At 36.8% G+C, this 24,792-nt stretch overlaps 1 protein-coding gene and 1 long non-coding RNA gene across 4 annotated transcripts; both read left to right on the top strand.

Moving 5' to 3' along the window:
• Nucleotides 1-222: 222 nt before the first annotated feature.
• On the top strand, nt 223-2,602 carry LOC130744143 (uncharacterized). Its single transcript, XM_057596332.1, has 7 exons — nt 223-372; nt 463-698; nt 1,001-1,122; nt 1,205-1,289; nt 1,874-2,009; nt 2,103-2,205; nt 2,562-2,602. The coding sequence occupies exons 1-7, from the start codon at nt 223-225 to the stop codon at nt 2,600-2,602; spliced, it is 873 nt and encodes a 290-aa protein (XP_057452315.1).
• An 8,484-nt stretch (nt 2,603-11,086) lies between these two features.
• Nucleotides 11,087-15,031, top strand: LOC130742646 (uncharacterized). Of its 3 annotated transcripts, none has more exons than XR_009021235.1 (5): nt 11,087-13,245; nt 13,412-13,585; nt 13,786-13,925; nt 14,005-14,166; nt 14,272-15,031. It is a non-coding gene; the product is annotated as an uncharacterized LOC130742646 (long non-coding RNA). The 3 variants fall into 3 exon arrangements; XR_009021236.1 differs by having other exon boundaries at nt 11,088-13,245; nt 13,493-13,585; XR_009021234.1 differs by having other exon boundaries at nt 11,092-13,585.
• The last annotated feature ends 9,761 nt before the right edge of the window (nt 15,032-24,792 follow it).

The following is a 24,792-nucleotide window of genomic DNA, read 5'->3' as shown; positions in this document are numbered from 1 at the left end:
ATTTTGAAAACGCTGATTTTATGGTGGGCTTTACAAACACATGCCATTGTATTTTTGGACATTTGTTGACCGAAGATTAATACTCATCAATCATACGGAAATAATTTAATTTCACAAACCCTTCATTCAGACTATATATACACCCCTCATGTGACATTTCTCCTCCATCATTCCCAGCATTTTCCATCATTCCTTGCATATTTCAACTTAACCTCCTTTTTGATGGCTTCAAGGATCGACGATCTAGCAAAGGTGGATGCCTCCAAAGAAACTTGGACAATTGTTGCCAAAGTCAGTCATCTATGGCTTAGTCCGAGCCTATATGGCTCAAAGCTACCATTTTCAATGGACATGATACTGATGGATGACAAGGTATACTATTTTTTGATTATTTAAACGTTTTTCCCATATTTTTCTTATGCGTTCCTAAATTGCTTAGTTTGTTTATTTTTAAAATGTCAGGGCTGCAAGATACATGCTACTGTTAGGAAGACTTTGATATATCGATTCCAGTCTTCGCTAACTGAGGGAAAAGTATACCAGATTTCCTACTTTGGTGTGGGCGAGAGCGGACGTGATTTTCGCCCGACCGATCATCCATTCAAGATCAACTTTGATATTCAGACTTATGTACGACTACTACCTAACAAGGCTATCAACATAACATCGTACTCTTTCGTTCCACTTGCTGACATTATGTATAAGGACCTTGATACATCATTCCTTATAGGTATTTACTCTTCTGCAGCATCTTGATCTTTTCAAAAAAAGTAATTAATTTTTCTTACAATTTTTTAATACTTTTTTTTCACCACATGTAATTGGTATTCTGACGGGCGCAAGTGGAGAACAAGAGTTCGAAAAAGATGGTACTAAACAGAAGAGGATAACTATAGAACTTGATCAAGATGGGTACACCTCATGTTCTTTATTTATTCAAAAGATCGATCCTAATTTTACCATTATGAAAGTTAAATGAGTAAACTACTTTTTTGATTAGGGTTCGTGTTGAATGTGCTTTTTTCGGGAAATATGTTTCTGAGGTCATTGGTTATCTTTCATCAGTTGATGCAACCAATGCTGTCGTGGTTGTACAGTTTTGTAAGATCAAGCCATTCAAATGTATTAATTCATTTTTCAGATTTTTCTAAGATTTGAATGATTTAAACGTGGTTTATTTTTAATTTTAATTACTTTTTTACAGGTAAGACTAGCCTTCAAAACGTTTATGGTGCTACTAGGGTTCTTTTTAATCCTCAGATTCAAGAAGCTGCCCCTCTCCGTGCTAGGTAAATTATATTCTGAAATAATTTTCACAAATATTGTTGATTTATTTTAATAATTTTTTTATAGTTAAGTTATCACAATATATAATTAAGTATTATCTCCAATTTGCATTGGAATTACTATTTTGAAATAAACTCGGCATCGATTTTAAAATGATCAGAATTGAATTAAATATGATTCAGAAATTAAAAAAGAAATTTATTTTGTCATTAAATCCTATTTAATGGGAAACATAATTTGGAATATACGTAATTTTGGGGGTTCACACACGTTTTTTAATCATGGCTGACCATGACACAATTAAAAAATCCTAAATCTAAGAGAAAAATATACTCCACCTTTTAAGAATTATGTAAATCTGACCATGATTGACTTTTGTAAATTTATAATGGAAGTTTTAATGTAAACAATTATGGAATTAATTTCTAAAATAAATTAGAATCAATTAATGTGATATGTTTTGCAGTAGACAACAAATAGCAGTGCAGGATAAAAACTTGCATTCTTTCCAAAAAGATAATCTGCAATTTTTTTTTTATATTCCGTACAGTTATTTCAATTAATCATATGTATGTATAATCCCTAGGTTTCTGGAGTCAAATGATCCTGCAGCACACATCATTAGCCCGCTTCAAGACAATGCAAAAAAAATATCCCTAGAAGAAGATTTTCTGAAAAAGAGTGATGGGAAAACCATCGAGCAACTCAAAGATCTCGCTGAAGTATATTGTTTACTTCATAACTCCACAATATTATTTATGTTCGTCCTACTAACATATGTTACAGTTATTTATTAATGTTTTTTTTTTTTACAGAAATCATTTTGTGTTGTACTGGGTACTGTTAAGTATATTGCAGAGGGTATGGTCTGGCATTACCCTGCATGCAAGTGTAGCAAGAAAGTGTATCCTGCCGATGGCATGTATTTTTGTGATACATGTAACCGTCACGTTGTTTCTCCAACTCACAAGTTTAGAATTCAACTAAGGGTTATGGATTCAAAAGACACTGCAACCTTTGCGTTATCCTGCCAAGGCCTGTCTTTACTCACGGGCAGCTATATGTTGCACTTTCTAGAGTTAAATCTAGAAAAGGGTTGAAGATGCTTATCATAGATGACGAAGGAGTTGTATCAAACACTACACGCAACGTAGTGTATCAAGAAGTCTTTGATAATATTTGACATGTAAGTTTTTATTTATCTTATAAGTAATTTCAATTTAAATGGTAGAAATATAAAAACTGATTTGGGTATTATATTTATTGTTATACAGCAAAAAAAGATATCAAGCAAGTTATTGATCATCTAATTTGAAAGTATAATGACGTTTCTATAAGGTTAGTTTACCACTTTCAAATTATACACAGTTTATATTTGTATTAGTTACTGATTATTACACTAATAATTTTTTCTTCCTTTCTAGGTTCTATAGCACAAATATGCTTGATTGACAACAAGCTTCGTTATGATGTCTTTAACATTAATCAAGGACTACAAAGGCTATAGGGTTCATGTTGTTGTCATTGTTATGTTTATCTTATTTCAATTCTCATGTAATGCATTACTTAAAAATGTATTTTTTATTACTATTCAAGTAATGACACTTTGAGGTATCTACAAACCTCATCGAATAAATATTTTTACTGTGGTCAATTCATCTACATGTTTGTGACATATGTTTTATTCCATATCTTTAATAATTACTCAAAAGAGACTAAACTAAGTTAAAAACACATTACTACTGATTTATCTTTATAATAAATTTAATCGTCGTGCAACGCACGAGTAAAGAACACTAGTATATTAGAAAAGAGGATTACTAGGAGCCTCAATTAGATGGCGTGACGCTTCAATGCTAACTCTCTTGGATTTAGATCTCTCATGTGTTAATGCTCACTTGACATGGTCATGTGGAAACCTGAGTATTTAATTATATTTTAAATCTTGACCCTTAATAAATACATAGAGAGAGAAAATTAAAATTATTCGGGAAATAATAATGACTATCAGATTTCATTAAAAAATTAATTAAAGGTTTTGCTCTTTCACATTACATTGTCATGCGAAATTCACACATGAGGGGATCCAAATTACCTTCTCTCAGTCATTCTCTCATACGTGTCAACGTCTCCTTCAATCCGAGTCATTTAATGACACAACAATTAACCTCAGCGAAGATGAAATGATAGCATGTTTAGTTTTTAATTTAAGATGTAACGCTTGAATCGTAAAAAGAAACTTAAAACTAAGAATGTACGGACTCAAATCTCATGTACTTATTTATGTCTCATTACTTTGTCCATCAATCAAATTATGACATGTAATTTAAAAAAAAACAGTTATGTTGTAAGGTTTTTTTGGAACAGCCAAAAATATATATATATATATATATATATATATATATAAATATAAAAGGGGGGACATGCCCAGAACTACAGGTCAAACGAAATAGTAGCAGAAGAGAAAAACAAAGGAAAGGAACAAAAGAAACAAGACAATACAAAAAAAGAGCAAAGGAGGAAACTAAAACTAAGACACTTGGTAACTAGCACAGGACAGCAGCAAAAGCACGCATGAGCTGAATAAATAACACCCTCAGCAAGGCCAGATCCTAGATAGAAGAACAGAACCTCAAAAGCTCAAAGGACATCTCCACTGCCCAGCCCACCAGGAATGGAAGCATTGCAAACCCACAAAGGAGAAACTCGGGCTACTCCTTCCTTGGCGAGTTGGTCTGCCTTATCATTTGTTTCACGATAAATGTGTTTGATGCTGAGGCAGTTAACTTGGGGAACTAGGTAGTCAATTTGATTGAGATCATTAATCAAAGCCCCAGGTATGTTATTTCTCGAATTCACCCACCCCACTGCCAATGAGGAATCACTCTCAATTGTGATATTGCTCAACAAGAACTGTTGGCTGAAAAGGAGAGCCATCAAAATTGCCTTGACCTCAGCTGTGAATGCCCATCCATCCCCAATACTTTTGGAGAACATCCCCAAGATTTCTTGATTGGCATTGCGCACGAGCCCACCAACCCGGATTGCCCATAGATGACCCGTCCACATTAAATTTAAGAATTCCCAGTTGAGGAGGATCCCATTGTGCTAAGCGAGGCGCACAAAGCTTCCGCTTGATCTTAATATGGCAGTAGTTTGATAAGAGTTGAGGGATTTCATAGGGACAATCAGGCCAAGAACCCTTCACCCACCATGCTGCCCGCAAGAGATGCAAATCCCACGTCTCTTGAGTAGAAAAGCGCTTATCCTTAAACAAGACATCATTCCTACCAAGCCATAAGGACCAGACCAAAGAAGCAGGAATGATTTTCCATAGCAATTTATCAGTTACAGCAGCAAGTGATTCCCATTCGTCCATCATCATGGCAAGGGACCCAGGAATTACCCAGTGAGTTCCTTCTCTGAGCATAATAGCTGACCACAGTGGCCAAACTTTCTCACAATGAAGAAAGAGATGAGATACTGATTCTGGTGTTGACCCACACAATTGACAGAGATCGTTGACTACCACATTCCGCTTCAACATATTATCTTTAGTAGCTAACTTATTATTTGAGGCTTGCCAAAGAAGAAGATTTACCTTGGGGGAATGACTTTCTAAACCTGCACAGAAATATGGGGAATTGTAGTATCAAAGGTCATGTTCTCAGCCCACTTGCAAAGAGCTTTAACAGAAAACCATCCTGTGTTGTCTAGGCACCATATGAGAGAATCGAGGGAATTGGGAGATGGGAAGACAACGTTGATACATGTCAGGAAATCAGCATAGATTGAAGTTCTTTTTTTCCACCCAATGAAACCGAGCCCAAAGCCTCCGGCTTCCTTTAGCTGACACACTTGAAGCCAAGGAATCCAAGCAACCACGGGAGCTTTAAAGATAGACATCATGTATAATGGTATTGAGAATAGGGCAGATTTCATTAGCACAATTCTGCCACTGAGAGAGGTATATTTAGAATTCCAAGATCCATTTTTCCTTCTGAGTTTCACCAACGTAGGTTCCCAAAAGGATTTCCTCTTCGAATTGCCACCAAGTGGCACTCCCAAATAAGTCAGAGGAAGTGATCCCGATGACCAGCCAAAGCGACTAGCCACCCTTGACACTTCTGAACCTGGAAGTATTGCAGCCGATGAGAGTGGATTTTGTTGTATTTACCCTAAGACCAGAGGCATACAGGAAAATCAGCAATGTGTTGCAAAGCCTGTCCAATTGCTCCTCATTATTTTCACAAAAAAGGAGCCTGTCGTCCGCTAACTGTAAATGATTCAGTGCAAATGCCCCTCCAAACCTTATTCCCGTGAAGAAACCATCACCAAGCAGTTGGTTTTTGTAAGGTTATAATTGTCATACTCATACATATATGATGTAATTTGATTCATAGAACATAGAAGAAGACACAAAAAAGGGATAGAAGACTCGCATACATACATGTATGGAAGCATTTATATCAAGGAGGACTCATTCATTTGTAAACATTGCACTTCTAAATTGCTTTTTCAAGTTAAGAGTATTCATTGGTGATAGTAGAAACTAATTTTTTTTATATGAAGCTTTTACTAAGGTTATGTTTGGTATGCCTAACTGATAAACTAGCTGTAAGTTATTTGAGCTTATTAGAGAGAAGTTATTTGGGCCTATTAGCCTTGCACTTGGGCCGCTGGCTATAATGGATAGAAGTATTAAATCCATGTTTTTGTCTTCGATTTCTTCATCACCTTCTCCCCTTTCATCATCTTTGTGTCGTAGTGCTACTAGAATTCTGTAATTTATTTTTAAAAGTTAGTGTTAGGTTGTTCTAGAACAATATGGATTTAATTTTTTTAAACAATAATGAGAGATTGTAAAAGGCTTTGATGGTTGTCGGTAACAGCCAAAAGTTATAGACAGTTAAGGTCATCAGTAACTTTGATTTTTTTTGAAAGCAAAAGGGAATGATATTATAAGCTACTTGGCGAACCAAGAAAAAAGAAATACAATAAGGGGGAGTGAGAGTTAGTACACCAAAAAGCTAACCAACAACCAATGTAAGCAGCCCCAAAGTAAAAGAGTCAAGCTAAACCCACCAAAAAAAACCTCTACCCGAGCGAAACTGATGACCCGGATTTAGTAGTGTTTTTTGGGTCATTTCGTTGTAGGTTTTGAGTCTTTTTCTTGTGTCTCATGTAGTGTTTCATGCATTTCTATGCATTTTTATCTTTATTAGTGTTTTTGCATTGCTTTAGTAATTATATAGTTTTATAAGGGTCTTTCTTGTATTTTTATAGATTTTAGGACTTGCATTTGTTTTCCATGGAATTGTGAGGACTATTGTGCTTAAAAGCCCTTTGAATTTCTTGATATTTTTCCTTGTCTTGGTCCTTAAGTGCTTCAGCAGATAACTCATGAAGAGGGAAGGCCAAAAAGCTTGAAGAATTGATGGAAACATTCAAATGGGGGTTACAAGAAGCCTAAAAGACCATCAGAACGTGTGTCTGGCGCTCGAGCGCCAGGCATGGGCGCTCAAGCGCCATCCTTCCAGTAGCAAGGAAGTTGGCTTCTGCCTTATGGGCGCTCAAGCGCCCCAGGGCAGCGCTTGAGCGCCCCAGCTCGACTATTTTTCCTATAAATATGATTCTAGTCATTTTCTTTGGTATCTTTTCATACTTTGTAAAATTCAGAGGTAGAGGATCATCTAGGAGAGTGAGAGAAGGCTTCCAAGCTTGTAATTCAGGTTCATAGCCATGCTTGGCTAATCTCTTCTTATGCTTTGGTTTTCATGTAAGACTTTTCATATTTGAGTTATAATCTTAAGTTCTTCCCACATGATCTTCTTCTTTCCTTGAATCCCATATTCTGAATTTCAATCTAAGCTTGTATGCATGCTTGCTTTTTGCTTTTCTATAATCAGAACGGAAGTTTGTTATAGATTAGGGAACCGATTTGGGATTACCCCTTCTTTGCTTGCTACTAGGAATAGAGGAAGGGTTGGGGTTTGTTGGCCTGAATTTGCATGATCTAAAACCTCATATAAATGACTAAGTACACAAGGAATTGGGCTTAGCTTTTAGTATGGGAGAATTGCTTATGTTATGAATCAATAAGTGAGTAACTAGGCTATAGCATCAAGGAGAGATCCATGAGAACATGTGCTTAGATTGATGTGCTTGAATTGACTAGTTGAACAAGAACCCAAAGCATGTTCTTTTATGAGTTTATGTTTATTTTCCATTTTACTACTTCGACATATCTCCTATCCAATAAAGCAAACCTTCAAACTCAAGGCTTAAGCTGAATTTATTCACTCACAATCCCTGTGGTTCGATATTTAAAACCGGGTGGATTCGTACACTTGTGGATTTACCAACATAAACCATATAAACAAACCCAGAACAAGCCAAAAGGGACCAACCATTCAACTATGCCACAAGCTACGAGACCTTATGTTATCAGCAATGCCATGGAGGGCCTCCTCTTCTGAATAATCGTAACCCAACCCCAAGCGTTTACCAAGGACCAAAGCCGACCTCGCCCTCGTCATAATCCCCGAAGGGCCCTTGGGAAGCGGAGAATCAACAATCACCAATTGATTACACGATGAGCTCGAAGCACCCACCCCAAGACCTGGAGAGGAGCAGCTCCCAACCTCCAATTCTATCCCCGATTTCTTCAATTTCTTTGGTCGCCCCCGAGGACGAGGAGTCACCACTGTAGGACAAACGTTAATAACCCTTTCCCTAGAACCAACCCCAAGATTAGCAGTACAAAAACCTCCACCAGATTTTCTAGGCCGACCTCGCCTCTTAGGAAACTTGCAAACATTATTTTTATAAATTTTTTACATAATTAAAAGGAAAATAAAAAATAAAATGAAGAAATAAAATAAAGTGGAGAAAATAAATTAAAATAAAAGAGAAATTGTAACTAATACTTTTTTTTGGTTTCTCAAGGTATCTCCGCAGCCGACAATAATGAAACTAATCTCTCGATGCTCTGAGATAACATTAAGTTGATAAATCTCTTTCAACAAATTATAACTAACATGAGATGAAGCTTAAAGGAACAAGAATTTCATTACGAAGAAGAAAGAAGATGAAGGTGGAAGAGCAAGAAGATGGTCCTGGAAGAAGAGGGACTGAAATATAATTTTAAAAATCTTCAGGGACTAAAATTGATGTAAAAATGTCCACGTGGTCATTCTCAGCTGACTAGACTTGTCCCTGAACGGTTGACTGGTAAAAATTGAGCAAAAAGATTTAATTTGATTAAAAAATATTTTAGGGATTACATTTCAAAGAAATGTTTTTCAGAGAAACAATTTGATTCCTTTTACAATCTCAGGGATTTCAAACATATTCAAGCCTTAATTTTATATCTCACTATCTTTTTTCATTTCTTCGTCTGACACTTTAACAATGTATTTACTTTTATTGTCATTTTACAATGTTAATAAATAATTCTTTTAAAAACAAAATGGAATAATTATATATGCCACTTGGCGAGCCAAGAAAGGAATACAAAAGGGATAAATGTCAGTACACCAAAAAGCTAACCAACACACAATTATAGGAAACCCCAAAGAAAAGACCAAGAAAAATCCACCAAAATAGACCAACCAGAATGAAACCATATAGACAGATCCAGAACAAGATAGAAGAAACCAACCAATCAACTTTGACTCAACCTACAACACCTAATGTTATCAGCAATGTTGTGGAGGGCAATCTCACCAGAACAATCGTGAACCAACCCCAACCGTTCACCAAGGAACAATGAAATTATTGTTTAATTTCACTCTCAATATTTAATTGAATTTACATAAAAAGCTGATTTATATATACAAGAGATAAATGATATGATATATATTTTAATTGAAGTTTTTCAAAAAAATCAAGAATATTTTTTAGTTTCCCTCATAAAATATAAAAATTAAATACAACTAATAAACTATATTTGCTCTTGATTATAAGACCCTTCAGAGACATATTTCATGTCCACTTATATAAAACTCTATTAATTATTAAAAAATATTATTCTTTCCCATATATACCCTTGCATTAACTTATTAAACTTTTGTAATTCCAAAATTTTTATTTTCACTAGTAATTAATTCTTTTCAGCACTACTCAATAAATTATTTAAGGGTAAATGTGGAAGATGCATAAACTTTTTCAAAATCAATACATTAGACTTTATCTACCGTGAAAAAAATAACATGGTTCACAAGTTAGAATTTCAATGAAGCATTTATTTATTTATTTTTTCATATAATGTCACCATAAAAATAATAAATGAGGATAGATAAAAGTACATTTCAATGGGTAAAATATGAAAACAAATATAATATATTTTAAAAAATTAATAGTATGGATTATATTTCTGAATATACATATTTCTTATCTTTAACATTGTCAACCATAAAATTGTCCTATTAATTAACTTTATTACATGTTTTTTTTATAGGCAATATGAATTATATTGAATAGAAGTACAAGGGGTACGTCAACCCAATACAAAGAGAAAGAAGAAGATGAAATAGACAACCTAAAGAACTAACATGTATGAGAAACAAAGATCCTAAAAAGGACAAAACTACCCCACCTAATACCTCCTTGAAAATAGACTTAACAAAATAGGCCTCATTAAAACCTTACTAGGATAAAACCCCCTTGGGAAAACCTAGCAAGGAAAAATAGTGTTAATAATATTTAATACACTTCCTCTCTTACTTCTCCTTTTTGTCACATTCATCAATTCTATTGCTTTTTTCCGTTGTTCTTTCTTCATTCATTAATTCATTTTTTTCTATTTAGTGGTGTTCTTTTCAAAGTGTTAATCGATCCACTCTCTCTGACTTTCTCTCAGAACATTCATTATTTTCAATTGCCCTCCCTCCCCCTCTTTCTCTCTCCCCCTTCATCTAGAGCTCTCAAGCACGTATATCACTCTTCTTCCCCCTCCAAACATAACATTTCTTTCATTTGTTCTTGTTTGTTTATGCCTTATTACAATGGCACGTTTATTCAATCAGCTAAAGCAACAACAATGAAAGTATTGGCAATGTTTCGTATAAAGTTCACTCAAAATGCTGATTGGACTCATACACTCACTCACTCACCCCATTTTTAATTCCTGTATTTTTTTTCTCTTCTTGACGCACTTTGCCTCTGGCGATGCTTATTCTTCCCTTTGAATATGTTTCTCTTTAATCATCGTCATTTGAGTCTCTTAGCACCCTTCTTCGTCACCATAATGTATCAAATCATGTTTCATTTACTTTTTTTTCTTTTGTTCATTTTGTTTTGCTTTAGTACCTGTTTGGAGCCTCTTTTGCAATTGATTATGAAAAAAAATCAATTTTAAGGAGAAACATCTCTGTGTGGTTTAAGGGCTTCAAGGCCCGATGAAAGAAAAGTTGATCGAAACATGCTATTAGAGTTTTTGTTATCCATGGATGTCGTTTATGTTTATGTTTTCCTATGAAATTTCTATTTTGCCTTCTGTGCAGGTCGTTTACTTCTTCTTTCTCCACATTCATTAATTCTACTACTTTTTTTGTCGTCTCTTCATTTATTAGTTCATTTTTTAGTGGTATTTTTTCAAATTGTTCATTAATTCACTCCCTGACTTTCTCTCATAACATTCATTATTTTCAATTCCCCTCTCTCTCTCTCTCTCTCTCTCTCTCTCTCTCTCTCTCTCTCTCTCTCTCTCTCTCTCTCTCTCTCTCTCTCTCTCTCTCTCTCTCTCTCTCTCTCTCTCTCTCTCTCTCTCTCTCTCTCTCTCTCTCTCTCTCTCTCTCTCTCTCTCTCTCTCTCTCTCTCTCTCTCATGCTCTCAGGCACATTTATCCCTTCTCTTAATGTACTTTCATTTTGTTTCTACCTAATTACACTAACACATTTGTTCAATCAGCTAAAGCCACAACTATAGGAATGATGTCAATTTTTCGTATAAAGTCAACTCCTAACGCTCATTGAATTTATACACTCTCTCACTCACCCCAATATCAATTCCTGCATTTGTTTCTCTTCTAGACGCACTTTACCTTCGGTGATGCCTTTTATTCCCTTTTCACATGTCTCTCTATTATCATCATCATTTGGGTCTCTTATACTTTTCTTCATCATAAGAATGTTTCAAATCACGTTTTCCCATGCCGTTTTGCTTGTTTTCTGTATTCATGATGAAAGGGGGCCTCTATTCTGTTCTGGAATGATTCTGAAATTCCAAGTCATTACTAAATCATGTTCCTTTTTTTCTTTGTTGGTTTTGTTTTTCTTTAATGTATGTTTGGAGCCACTTTTTACAATTTATTCTAAAAACAAAATCAAGTTTAAGGTGAAACATCTCTGTGTAGCTTGTGGGCTTCAAGGTCCGATGAAAGAGAAGTTGATTGAAACATGCTATTAAAGCTTTTGTTATCTATGCATGTCGTTTATGTTTTCTGATGAAATTTTCATTATGTCTCTTTAATAAGTATTAGAAGGACTCCTCCTTTACAACAAGTATTATACATGACTTCTTCCAAAACAATCTTTCTCATGATTGCTTTCTTCTACTCTAAATATCTTCTTCTAAGAGGGATATTATATCAATTAATCCTAGGAAATATGAAGTATTGTTTGTCAAATTTGACTCTTAAGCATATATTTATGTTCAGTTACATGATAGAGGTAGAAAGAATTTGACTCTAAAAAATATCTACTCTATATGTTGAAGTTGACGATGATATATGATCGTTCATTTAAGTTTATCATCAGGATCTCTCATGATGATCTCTAAGAGCTTTGGGGCTTGATTTCTTGTGAGCATGAGAACTTAGTGGGCATAGCCAACTTTTCAAAGTCTTCAGTTCTTCCCTTTATACTTCCGAATCTTCTGTGTGGTAGATTGTAGTCGTTGGCGTGATCTGTCATAAAGGTGTGATCTGTCAGCTTGTAGGTAGCATAGGTCTGAGTTTCTATATTTTGGTGTAGAGATATGGAAATTTGATAGTGACACCACAGCACATTTCTCTTCATCATAGCTTTGGTGGCAGAAAAGTATTTTGATCTTTAAAACTTCTGCACAAAGCTTTCATGGCTTCTACTTTCAACGGAAAGTGTATTGATGTGGCTTGTGGCTTTCGTTGAATGTAGGTTTCTTGTTCAGATGCTACTTATGCTTCTATCGTCTTTCCTTTCTTCAGACGATCTTTCTTCATCATTCTTCAAACGATGATATTTCTTAAATCATTCTATTCTCTTTCAGATGTTCTTCTATTGGGCTCGTTCTTCATTCTTCTAACAATGCAGTCTTCATATCATGATAGACGTTGGTTCCAACAGAAGTTCTGCTCCTATCGTTTCTTCTATATGTATATGATGGTTCTTGCTCTGGTCATTTTTCTCTTTGAAGATTTATCAGTTTGGCGCAAGCTTCATTCCTTTCTTTAATTTTTCAGTTAGATTGTGAGTGATGGCTTTGACCAACATCTTCTTCTTCAGAAATGGATTGTCGTGAGTCGCCTGAAATGGATAGATGCTTGTAGACGTAGACAATAAGCTTTGCTCCATTTCTTCACTCCTTTTGTGAGAGAGAGAGAGAGAGAGAGAGAGATAAAAAAAACTTTTGATGTTGACATGTTGTACTAGTTTCCTTGGTCAAAGTGCTTTGTAGAGTATCACATGATTTCCTAGCATTTGACTTTGTCCTCAACAATGTCATAGATATTTCCATTTGTATATGGCGCTCTTTTCTCTAGACAATGCTTTCTTTGATCAGCCTTCAGATAGACGATGTAGAAGACGTTGAGTACAATTTTCTCAAACAGTCCAATAGCTTGACTTGATCAGTTGCGTGTATAGTCCTGAAGCTTTGCATGTGTAGTTCGAAAGCTTTGACTATCTGCTCAAGTGGATGCGCTTGAATCATGTGTTATTTCCTTCTGAAGATGATCTAGTTGATTTGACCCTTCTTGTAAGTTGATCCCTTCTTCTTCTTTCTCTAGATAGGCGATCTGGCAGATGTTGTTTTTCCTTGCTGGCTCATGCTGTCTTGATACTTTTGATTCTTCTTCTTATTCTTCCTGGTTGATCCATTCAGCATAATCAACATTTCATTTGTTGTCAATCATGTCTTGCAGCTTTGATCAATATCTTCTTTGTTGATGATCAGACGATGTCACATGTTTGACTTTCTTTTACTGTGTCGTCTGCCATTGTAGCTTTACTCTTGCTTGTTCTTGACTGGGTTAACTTCTTGTATTGCCTTGTATGCTTTAGCCAGTCTTCTTCGTTGGAGATGTCGTCTTCTTATGGTAACTTTTGGATTTATAATAGTATTGATTTGAATTATTATTTTTAGGGGGGGAATATTTGGCTTGAATAATTTAAGTAATATATTTTATTGATTATTCTTGTCCAAAAAAATGAACACGATGAGAACAATCCTACCTGTGTTTCATTGTATGCGAGATAGGTCACATAATAAGTAATGGTGTTTTTGATTTATTTACAGGATCATATGTTCCCCTTCGGTGGTCATTGAGAATGGAAATCATGTTTGGTGCTGCTAAGGGCCTTGCATATCTCCATGAGGAAGCTGAGAAGCCTTTGATATATAGAGACTTTAAAACTTCCAACATTCTATTGGACAACGTAATTTAAATGCTGCATATATGTGATACTAGTTTTGAACAAATAACTTTCACTCCATCTTAAATTTTTTCTATTTCAGGACTACAATGCCAAGCTTTCTGATTTTGGGCTTGCACGAGATGGTCCCGTTGGAGACTCTACTCATGTCTCAACTTGTGTATTGGGAACACAAGGGTATGCAGCCCCAGAGTATATCATGACATGTTTGTATAGTGGATCAACATTTTAATATGATCTTCCGGTATGAAACTAGTGGAATTGGTACTAAATCCACAATCTACTAAATAGCGATTTTGCATACTTGACAGGTTTGAATTGTTTCTAATTCATTATATATGTTGTATAGGGCACCTTACTGCCAATAGTGATGTGTACAGTTTTGACGTGGTTCTGCTTGAGATGCTGATCGGGAGAAAATCCATGGACAAAAAAAGGGGTCCAGATGCGGATAACATGGTAGAGTGGGTGCGGCCTAAACTCAGAAAAGGGGGATCAGTGTTCCATGAACTGATGGATCCTCAGCTTGGAGGTCAGTATTCAGGAAGAGCTGCTAATAAGGTGATGAATTTGGCTTTGAATTACGTTAGCTGGGACGGGAAAGACAGACCCGTACGTGATGAGTGAAGTTGTGAAAGTCCTTAGCTCTCTTCCTCATTACAAAGAGAAGATGGCTTCTTCCTCTTCACCTTCCCCACCCCCACCCTTGAATGTTAGCTCCTCTGACGATGGTGATTTCATAAAAGGCTCTTCAGCAAGAGGCACACTGAATCGCTTCAAAGCTTCCCCGTGCAACCTTCCTCTTCCTTCACCCAAAGCTAGTGGTGGAAGGCCATGAATGATGAGATTCATCTGAATCTTATATTGTTTAAGCTCTCTTTTATTTCCTAGTAATGACCTGGACTATACCAAACGAGCACTATGTATAGAAACTATGTATGCACAGGAAAAGGAAAGGAATAATGTTTAAGTTTAGTTTTAAAGACAAAACTTAAATTATCTTCCTTTTCGTTTAGTATTGTTCTGCTCTTGTAATTCTAGTTGTTTTCAAAACTGGATGCTAAGTTTTATAACTAGTTCCGATAAATTCAAATTTATTTTCTCTTTCATTTTTTCTTCCTATTTATCTTTTTTTAAATCACATCCATCATTTACCTCTCTCCTCCTCCTATTTCACTCCTAATGTGGGCAAAATTGAGACGTGAACAAACTATTTTCCTTATAAACCTCCATAGCATACCCTCCTAGACTTTTTGGTCTGACCTATGAATTGAAACATGTCCCAACCCACAAGCCCTACTCTCTCTGTATACCCTTTTGGGCTTTTGGGCTGCCCTACAAATTGAATTTTGGAATTACATCCTTGGGACAAGTTGAGTCCTTAGAGAGTGAATCATTCATAAATAATCATATCAATGTTTCATAACCAACTTCGCAATTGTTTTATATAGAACACTTTTAAACTTGAAGTACAGAACAATATTCTCAAGCAGCCATGTAATCGCTCACTGCTTTCTTCTTAGATTTCCCTACCAAGAGTTTTGATGTCTCCGAGAAAATACAATACTGAGAGAAAACGTTTTGTTGTGTGAATTGGTTTGGATGGATCCCACATAAAATCTCAGTTCACACTTCCCTCTTGCAATTTGAATAAGAAAATAGAGAGCTCTTTTGTGCATTACATCCAATGATTCAATATATATAACTAAAATGTATCAAAGCATAGTAGGTCAACTACATCATCCCCTAGTACAAGAGTACTTAGCTACATATAGCTACAACGGAGGAAACAATAAGAGAACCAAGAAGATCCACAACCACCAAGTAGGGATGAAAACCTTAGCCCTAGTACAGCTCTAAAGCTTTTCCATATTGCCCCAAAAGAGTTTCAAGTGATAAAAGTTACTTAGAATTCATAAATCTTTGGTTTAACTACATCAGGGCACATAGGCATCGCGCCATGCATCTTAGTGTGATCGTGCCAGTGAAATGTCTCAATTTCCCTAAATGAGCGGGTGTGGTCGCTACATCCATCCAGTGCGATTGCGCTCAGGTCCCTGCATAGAAAAATAAGGAATAAGGGTGAAAACACATAAAATAATTACCTAAAAATCATAATCTACTCCTAAAGTGCGTGAATTGAGATTTAAGTACCCTAAAAGAACTAAGTTATGCTAAAATATTCCTAAGAATCTTGAATGTAACATCCCGATTTTCGGGTGTCACTTAGTAACTCAAAAATAAAACAAAGCGGAAAAGCATGTATTTTTTTTTTGTTTTCTTTTTAGAATAAACGACATTTTCAGAATAAAGACGCAACCCAAAATGCGATAAACATAAACTAATATACAATACTATTACAGCCCTGCTGTAACCAAAAGTGTCACAAGTATTGACAAGCGACAGAAAGTGAGCCCGAAGGCAAAATAGTACAAGTCCAGAAATCAAGTGAGAAGTCTATAAGTACAGTCCTCCAAAACATGAGAGAGTCAGCTCAAAACAGCCTCCTCCAGACTTCCTAACGTCCGACTACTCTCTGAGATCCCCATGACAGGGAACCACACAAAAAGTAATGCGTCGGGGACCTACCCTGCCCCAAATATAGACACGACTAGTCAGAGCTATGACACTAACACCCAACCTTAGTAAGCTCTAAACACCCATACCCTATACTTCCATCCTCGACCCTCATCTGGTCATGCATTCAGTCCGGGTCCTCGTCGAAACTTCAGTAATGGCCATTACGCTCCTGGTCCTCCCCGAGTGACGAATCATCACGAACCAGCTGTCGAATGTCTGGCAGCAGGCTGACCGCCCAAACACAGACATACAAACAAAGCCAAGGCGCTAGGGTCAACTTACAGAATACAATAGATATACAACCAACATTTGAAGAATAAGGGGGTATATATATATGTTTTATATATACGTATAAGTTATGTGTTGCCTACCCTAAGGTATATACATAGCTTGTTATCAAACCCCTAATAATAATCCGATCATCAACATCTGAACACATATAATTAAATGGGCATGACATGTCATGTAACGTCAATCATAATAGGATGCATGGTGTGCCAATGCAGAATATGCTGACACAAATCCGAATAACGTCACTCTGCTTGGCGACGAGACAAACCAACGGTATTGCCACTTAAAGGCTGGGCACCTCGAGACGGTCGTAACACTGGCCTCGTGTTTAACAATTTCGGCTCGGGTGTCGCTTATCACCTTTGGCTATAGTCAAGACGGTACAAACTCTACATGGTTTGACCATTTCTGCTTGCTATGCCGAACATCAACAGGGACGATACAACTCTACACGGATGATTGTCACTTCCTGTTGTGCCAGGTATAGTCAGGACCGATTCAACTCTACACGACTGATCGTTGCTTCCTGCTATACCGAAGTACTCTGCTTGGCACTTCATCGCGTGTATGCATTAGTGCAATATAATTAGCAAAACAACGATTCATCCTCACAGGTAAAAATTGGTTCATTGACCAAAGGCTTCTACAATGAGAAACCTAGGCTATAGTCAAGTCGGTTGTGACCCCACGGGTTTAACCATCCTGCTTGCTATGCCAGACATCAACATGAACGATACAACTCTATGCGGCTGACCGTCACTTCCTGTTGTGCCAGGTATAGTTAGGGACGATGCAACTCTACACGGTTGATCGTCAAATCCTGCTACACCAAGAGTACTCTACTAAGTACCTCACTAACGCCCAGACCCTTGGCGAAGCCCGTCTACAAATTCTTTTCCATAATATGAGTTCCCTTAAAAATAGTTATCTCATTAGGTAAAAGGTTTCATCGTAAGTTAGTGCATTATGTTGTTAATTCCAAAATCCAATTCTCATTTTCCAAAACCTTTCAAAATAACGTTCCTAAAACTAGGATCACCGACCCATTCCCGTTTTCCAAACTCAAGTTCATTCCTAATTCTTTTCCATCAAATCGTCGTCATTAATTAAAAGCGTTATATTCTTAATAAATATATTATGAATTTATCTATATAAAACAAATTATGATTATTTTTGGTCCAAAACTCTATAAGTTCAAAGTTCCCATCAAACCTAAATAACTCCTCGAGAAAACACTAGATTCCCTAAAACAATAAAGGTTCGAACCTTGGTTCGACCTAACAAACATTCCCAAAACAAACCCGTCATTGTCATGACAAGGGTAAGTGTATTCCACACTCCGAGAGTGGCATTAAATGCACGAATATAGTCAGCACAATTTAATCATAAACGCAAATACATCAAGCTCTATCGAGCGATGAATCAATATTGCAGTGCTGTAAACATAATCTTGTCATATCCACTAGAAAGCGATAAGACAGAAACCAGTAAACGGCCGAAGCCTCTCAGAAAACGGAGACACACGTCTCATATAAGTTCACTCGGCCGAAGCCTCCAAAAATCATTTTCTCAGTTCCAAACAATAATCAAAATCAAAGCAATATTCATTATAAACACAATAACCAAGTCGAATTGATCGACGCCTAGTAGCATTAGCTAGCAAGTAAGTTGCTCTAACCTCGAGTTGTTCCAGTCTCGCGGTGCAAGTCTTGCTCACAAGCTTGTTCAGTCAACCCCAAAGTTTACACAATTGAACCTCGATGTCGCGAAGTAGCAACGAACAACACGAAGATCGGTCAAGAAACGACGAAGATCCCTCCTCTCCCTCTCCTCCTCAAGCTCGCGGCCACACACATGGAAAATGACAAGTTTTTTTGTTTTTTTGTTTCTATTTATAGGAGAGAGAAATCGCGGGAAAATGAATATTTCGGGATTCCGATTTTTGCAGTACGTTCATCTGTGAATTCTAAGCGAGATTCTGGCGACAGAATTCCAGAACTCAAAGCAGGTTTCTTGAATTTGAAGAAAACGATCCAAAAGCGGTGCGAGCTAAAATGCTCCGAAAAACTACTTTTTACTGTGAAAGTCGGATGACAAAACTTCATTCTGAAGAAAGGTTTGAAACGTCGAAAGAAATCTGGCAACGTGGATGGAATCTTCGTTAGAAGCTCCGGATAGAAAATGTCTTCATTCAGTGTTGGAATTTAAAGTCTTGAGAGAATATAATTTAGCGTCGTCAGACTTCCGAGAAGTGGAACCTATCGTGCGTACAGTCCAGAGTTCCGAAATGAAACGCTGGTCGAGGGAAAAATAAAGAGAGCTTCTTATTTTTCCAACGATTTTGAATTTCGCTTAAACAACGCTTTAAGAGCGGAAATAGCCTGTTTCGGACACTCTCGACCTTAGTCGGTGTGGAGATGGCTTGTGCTAACTCTTATACTGACCACAGTACTATCTTCAAGGAATTTCCTGAACGTTATTCTTCATCAAGTCATCTAAAACAGCATTATCCTTTACAAGATCCTTTTGCGGTTAAACCGGTTCTACTCTTGGGTTGGAAAAATAATTAAAACTAATTATTTAAATCCGAGTTCGAAATTTGGGTCTTACATTGAAGACCTAAGAAAATAACTCTATAATGTCGGGTCAATACCAATCGACGCTACTTTTAAAAATAGTGAAATTCTAATTTTAATGATAGTGTCAGCTTTACATTGTCTTAACTGACGCTAACTCTCAAACATTAGTGTCGTTATCGATGCCGACGCTAATTTTTTACGTTATATAAAATGACAAATTTTTGTAGTGTTTGGAGGAAGGAAGTAGGATTTGTCCATTTCTTCTATTGACATGGATGGAAGATAACTCTGGATACTTAACATGAATTAGTTTAGTGACTTTAAGCGTATAACTAGTGCCTTTTGTTCTTGTCTAAGGTCTAATAATGGATATAGAATGTCCTTGATAAACCCTAGCAGAGCTAAAAGAATATATGTGATGTATGAATAAGGAAATTATCTCACTAATGATCAAAAAGGTGTCTAGTACAAGGTGAGGATACCCCTTTTATAGTGGGAGGTGATTCTTATCTAGAATATTCATGGATTTGGGCCTTACATGCAAGGCCCAAATCCCTATGTAGAATAAGACAAATGCCTATATCCTTAATATAAACAAGACAAAGCAACCCGAGCCCACGTCTTCATGCTGGGACCCCATCTCTGCCTATGAGGTGTCAGGCCTACTAGGCGGGGTATGCGAGCTTGTACTAGCCTGCCCAGTCCACCTTCTATTTTAGTGTTTGCAGAAAAAATAATTTGGTGTTGTTGTTGTGACGTTTATATATACTCTGATCCCTAACTCTTTTCACATTTTATTGAAATTTTTTTTTTATTTATCTGTCACTTTTACCGTAAAAAAAGATCATTAATAGTGTTTCTTAATGTAACATCCCATTTTTCGTTATTAGGTTATTTTATTTTATTATTTTATTTTAATTATTATTATGATATATGGTGATTATGTTATTTTATTAGATAATTAAGTGATTATGTGATATATGGAGTGAGTAATTTATTTAATTTGTATTTGAGTGAGATAAGATTAAATTAGATAAGGTTGTTGGGTTTACGTGATATATGGAGTGGAGCCCACTAGTGTTACTAGTTTAGGGTTAGGAGTGAAATAAATAGAGAGAAAGAAAAATAAGGATTAGAAGAGAAGAAGGAGAGAACACGTGAAAGAGAGAAGAAGAGGAGCAGAACAAGAAACACGTGAAAAGGGGGAGGAGAAGAGAAAAAGTGGAGAAAACCTAGAGTTGATCTATAAGAGGTAAGGGTTTGGATTCATGTTCTATGGATTAGTATGATAGTGGGTAATTATAGGAAGAATGAGTTAGGAACCCTAGGATGCAGAAATTCCCAAATTGAAATAGTTAGGGTTTGATTTTAAGATGAATTTTGGGGGTAAAAGATAGGCGCGCATGATGTGCGGGTTGCGCGCGGGAAATTTACGAGATCTTGAACCCTTTTTTGAGCTGTGTTAGTGACCGAATTTGAAGAAGTAGTCTTCTTAAAAGTTGTAGCCCTTTCAGTTATAAAAATTTTGTCGCTGGTTTCACGTCATTTCGACGTCTGTAGCTCGAGTTATATGCGTTTTAGTGAAGATAGGTTAAGTTGTCTCGTTTCTCACGAACTGCTGTTAGTGTTAGATTTTTCCTGAATTTTGTACTTCGAATTTAAACTTTAAAATTTACAGGAATTTACAAAACGTGTATAGGGAACCATGGTAAAAATATTGGATTTTTCTGAGTGTATTTGAGGTATTTAGGTGCAAATGTTGTTTTTGAAAAAGGATGTGGTGCGCACGCGTGGTGATGCACAAGGCGCGGTGACGCGCGGCCATGGCGAGGGTTGCGCATGAGGAAGGTGGCGCATGTAGGTAGTGGTGCGCGCGGTAGCGCGCGCATGAGGGGTATGGTGCAGGGAGATGACGAGTTTTTGGGGAAAATTAGGAATAATCCAGTTTTTGTATAATAGTTGCAAAACCTGTTAAATATGAATTATATTTAATTTATATCTGTTTAATAGTTTATTATTTTGGTGTTGTTTTTCTGAATTGATGTTATGTGTTAAGTTGTTAAGTTACTATGATTACAAGTTGTGTGATTGATAACATGTAAGTGTGTATTTTGTGAAATTAGAGATGATTTGAATTGTTGAGCTGGTGATGAATATGCTAAAATAATTAAGACTTGGAGATAGTTTGAATATGCATGTTAGTTGAGTTTTGCACAATACATTGCATAGTTGTCAAGAGGCAATGTTGGCTAGTTCTCGTGGAGGCTAGTGACTTGTCCTAAAACTGGAGTGTTTTGAAGCCTAGAGCGAGGGCTTTATTGGTGGTTATCTGACTGGAGTGGACGCGGTGATACCGCTAAGGATAACAACTTTGGTACCAAAGGCATTTGCACGGGTTTCACTTGAGTCATGTGTTAGGGAGTTGTTGATGCTAAATAATGATAATTGTGATATTTTTTTAGATTTCATGTTGTGGTAATTGGAGACAATAATATTTGCTTACTTGATGCTATGAATTATGGAGTATTGTCATAACTGTGAGATTGATTGATTATATTAAATTACATAATTTATTATTTGTTATTGGAGTGTGAAGAATTTATGTGGAACATAGATAAGCTTTTACATTATTAATTACTATGCTTATCTATATGATATGAGTTCTCACCCATCTGTTGGAATGATGTTCTATGCGACATCGCTTAGGTACTGAGGATAGTGGAGTTTCTTGCAAGAGTTAGTCGGAGGAGTTAGTCTTTTAGATATGTTTTTAGGGATGGGAGTCATGCTCTGTTATGTAACACGGGGAAACGTTTAGTATTGTACCTGAATGTTAAGAAATATTTTATGAACTCTCTTTATTTATTTTTGGGTTATGTTAAAATTTTGGAGTTAAAAATAAAGCCGCTGTGCTATGCATATATTGTTGAGACATCAAAGTTGAAAATTTATATTTAAAATATGAGCATGACAGGTGTTTTGATTTATGGTTTTGGAGAATAAGTGTGACACCCTCTATGTTATGCATTTTACTCTGATTTATGCTAAAATATTTACGCGAGGTTTAGAGGGTGTTACACTTAACATATGTGCTAAAAATCTTGGAGTACTACATTAATTCCATGCCCTGTTATTTAGTAGTGTTTTCTGTGTTTCATGGCTTAGGGCTTGGTTTGGATTTGTGGAAGGGGATGGACTGGAGGGGATGGAGGAAGAGGTCCCTTGTTTGGATTATTTAAAAATGGATGGAAAGTGATGGAACTCAATGACACACATTTCAATATTTCATCATATACCACTACTTTTCCCCACTTTTGTTCCCCCCAATTTGGGAGGAATGAGATGGAACAAAAAAGCTCATGCCTAGTAAAATTATTAAAATACTATTTTACCCTTTTGTAACTCCCTCCATAATTTCATGTTTTCACCAATATTTTTCTTCTCTTTTACGTTGCTGCAACTGTGAAAAAGCTCTTGTTGTTGTATTCATATTATTGCATTTCCGCCAAAATTCATTCTTTCGTTCCTTCAATTTTTGAATTTTTTCCATCAATTGTTTATCTTGGCAAGGTATATTCTTTTTTTCTCTTCAATGTTGATGAGCCTGCTAAAATCGTAGCCACTACAACTGGTAAAAAGCTCCTGCGATTGTGTTCATATTATTACATTTCCGCCAATTCATTCTTTCGTTAGCATGGAATGGAGTTTTGAGTTCATATTCTAGTACGTTCTGTTCCATTATGTTCCATCAATCCAAATATTTGCCGTTGTATTCATATCATTGCATTTCTTGTTATAATATAATATAATATAGGCTTAATTGCACTTTTGGTCCCCTAACTATTGCCTTCTTGCGAAAATCGTCCCTAAACTTCAAAATTAGCAAAAAAAGTCCTCCAACTATACATGTCGTTGCACTTTTGGTCTGCCATTTGCCTTCCGTGAGAAAACTAACGTGAGAAGCTGATGTGGCTCCCTCACGCGTGTCTCACGTGACTTTCTTCAGAGTGCTTGATGACGGGACAAGTCACATGCTTCTCACGTGACTCTTTTAAGGGTTCCATGGTGAAGAAGACGATGGAGGAGGGAGATGACCGTTGGAGCCTTTTAGAGTCACGTGAGAAGCATGTGACTTGTACAATCATCAAGCTCTCTGAAGAAAGTCACGTGAGACACGTGTGATGTAACACCCCGATTTCGGTGGCGTCACTTTAGTAACCAAAAGTAAACTTAATGCGGAAAAACGTGAATATTTTTTTTTTTATAATAACTAAGACAAGACTGAATTAAATGAAACCCAACAATAACAAAATCCGAACTAATATACAATATATAAACAGCCCCCGCTGTAGAAGTAACCTCGTCACGAGTAAAACCTCCAGTGACGGAAAGAAAAGTGTAACGCCCGAAGGCAAAAGGTACAATCCACAAGGAAGGTCAAGTGTCCGCAACACCATCCCTCAAAACTGAGAATAAGCTGGCCCATCGGCCTGAAGCAAGACCTCCTAAGTCCAACCAACTCTCTGTGATTCTCGTAAAGAACCACACAAAAAGCTATAGGTGGGAAACTACCCTGTCCCCAAAGAAAACAAATGATGTTCAGAGCTAAGACTCTACTCCTACACTAATCCCATCTCGAGGAGCTCACACCAGCACTAAACCTACATGCTAGCATGATCGTCGCCCGAATCTGAATCCAGAACGACCTAGTCTATGTACACCATCCGTCCTCCTCTCGCTACTGCGATACGCTCCAGTTCCCGCATCTCAACCCTAGTTCCTCTCGAAGGATGAACCATCTTGAATCAGCCCGCCAAAGACATCTGACAAAGGGCGTTTGTTCGCCAAAGCACACACAGAAGACGCGAGGGTCAACTCCAAAGAATTATGTAAATAATAGCACCAATAAATATAAATAAGATAATAGCCACTTAGGCTTATAACTAGGGATAACATCCTAGGGTTGCATATTTCCACAAAGAATAGAACGACTGTAAATCACAGTTAACATACATCAAGTAGAACTAACAAGTATCAAACACACTCATTAACTATGTCAGTATGCATGTCGCATGAAATGATATGCAGGTTAACCCAGTCAACCAATATGCAATCCGGAACGGATGGACATCATCGGATCAGCCCTTCACCAGCCACGGTGGTGCCATTTCGGCCCGTGATGCCTCTTACTCCAACAACAACGGTAGCCAGATCTGCTACTAAGAGTCGCCTAATAGCGCTCTTACGCGGAAATCCGGGTCTTATGACCATTTTGGAATCCACCGAGGTCCGGTATCACGCCGTGTATTAACCTCCAATCCACCGAGGTCCGGTATCACGCCGTGTATTAACCTCCCATTTCACCGAGGTCCGGTATCACGCCGTGTATTAACCTCCTATGTATGCATGAGTGCAATGTG

Source organism: Lotus japonicus, chromosome 3 (assembly GCF_012489685.1).
Source record: "Lotus japonicus ecotype B-129 chromosome 3, LjGifu_v1.2".
NCBI classification, from domain to species: domain Eukaryota; kingdom Viridiplantae; phylum Streptophyta; class Magnoliopsida; order Fabales; family Fabaceae; genus Lotus; species Lotus japonicus.
Note: the sequence above shows the minus strand (reverse complement) of the source record. Positions and strands in the feature narration are given on the sequence as shown.

What these genes read in the sequence shown, in the direction of transcription:
- LOC130744143 (XM_057596332.1), top strand. Translation starts at nt 223, where the DNA reads ATGGCTTCAAGGATCGACGATCTAGCAAAGGTGGATGCCTCCAAAGAA. An exon ending in TGATACTGATGGATGACAAG is followed by an intron (nt 373 to 462) that starts GTATACTATTTT and finishes TTAAAATGTCAG; the next exon opens with GGCTGCAAGATACATGCTAC. An exon ending in GCTGCCCCTCTCCGTGCTAG is followed by an intron (nt 1,290 to 1,873) that starts GTAAATTATATT and finishes TATAATCCCTAG; the next exon opens with GTTTCTGGAGTCAAATGATC.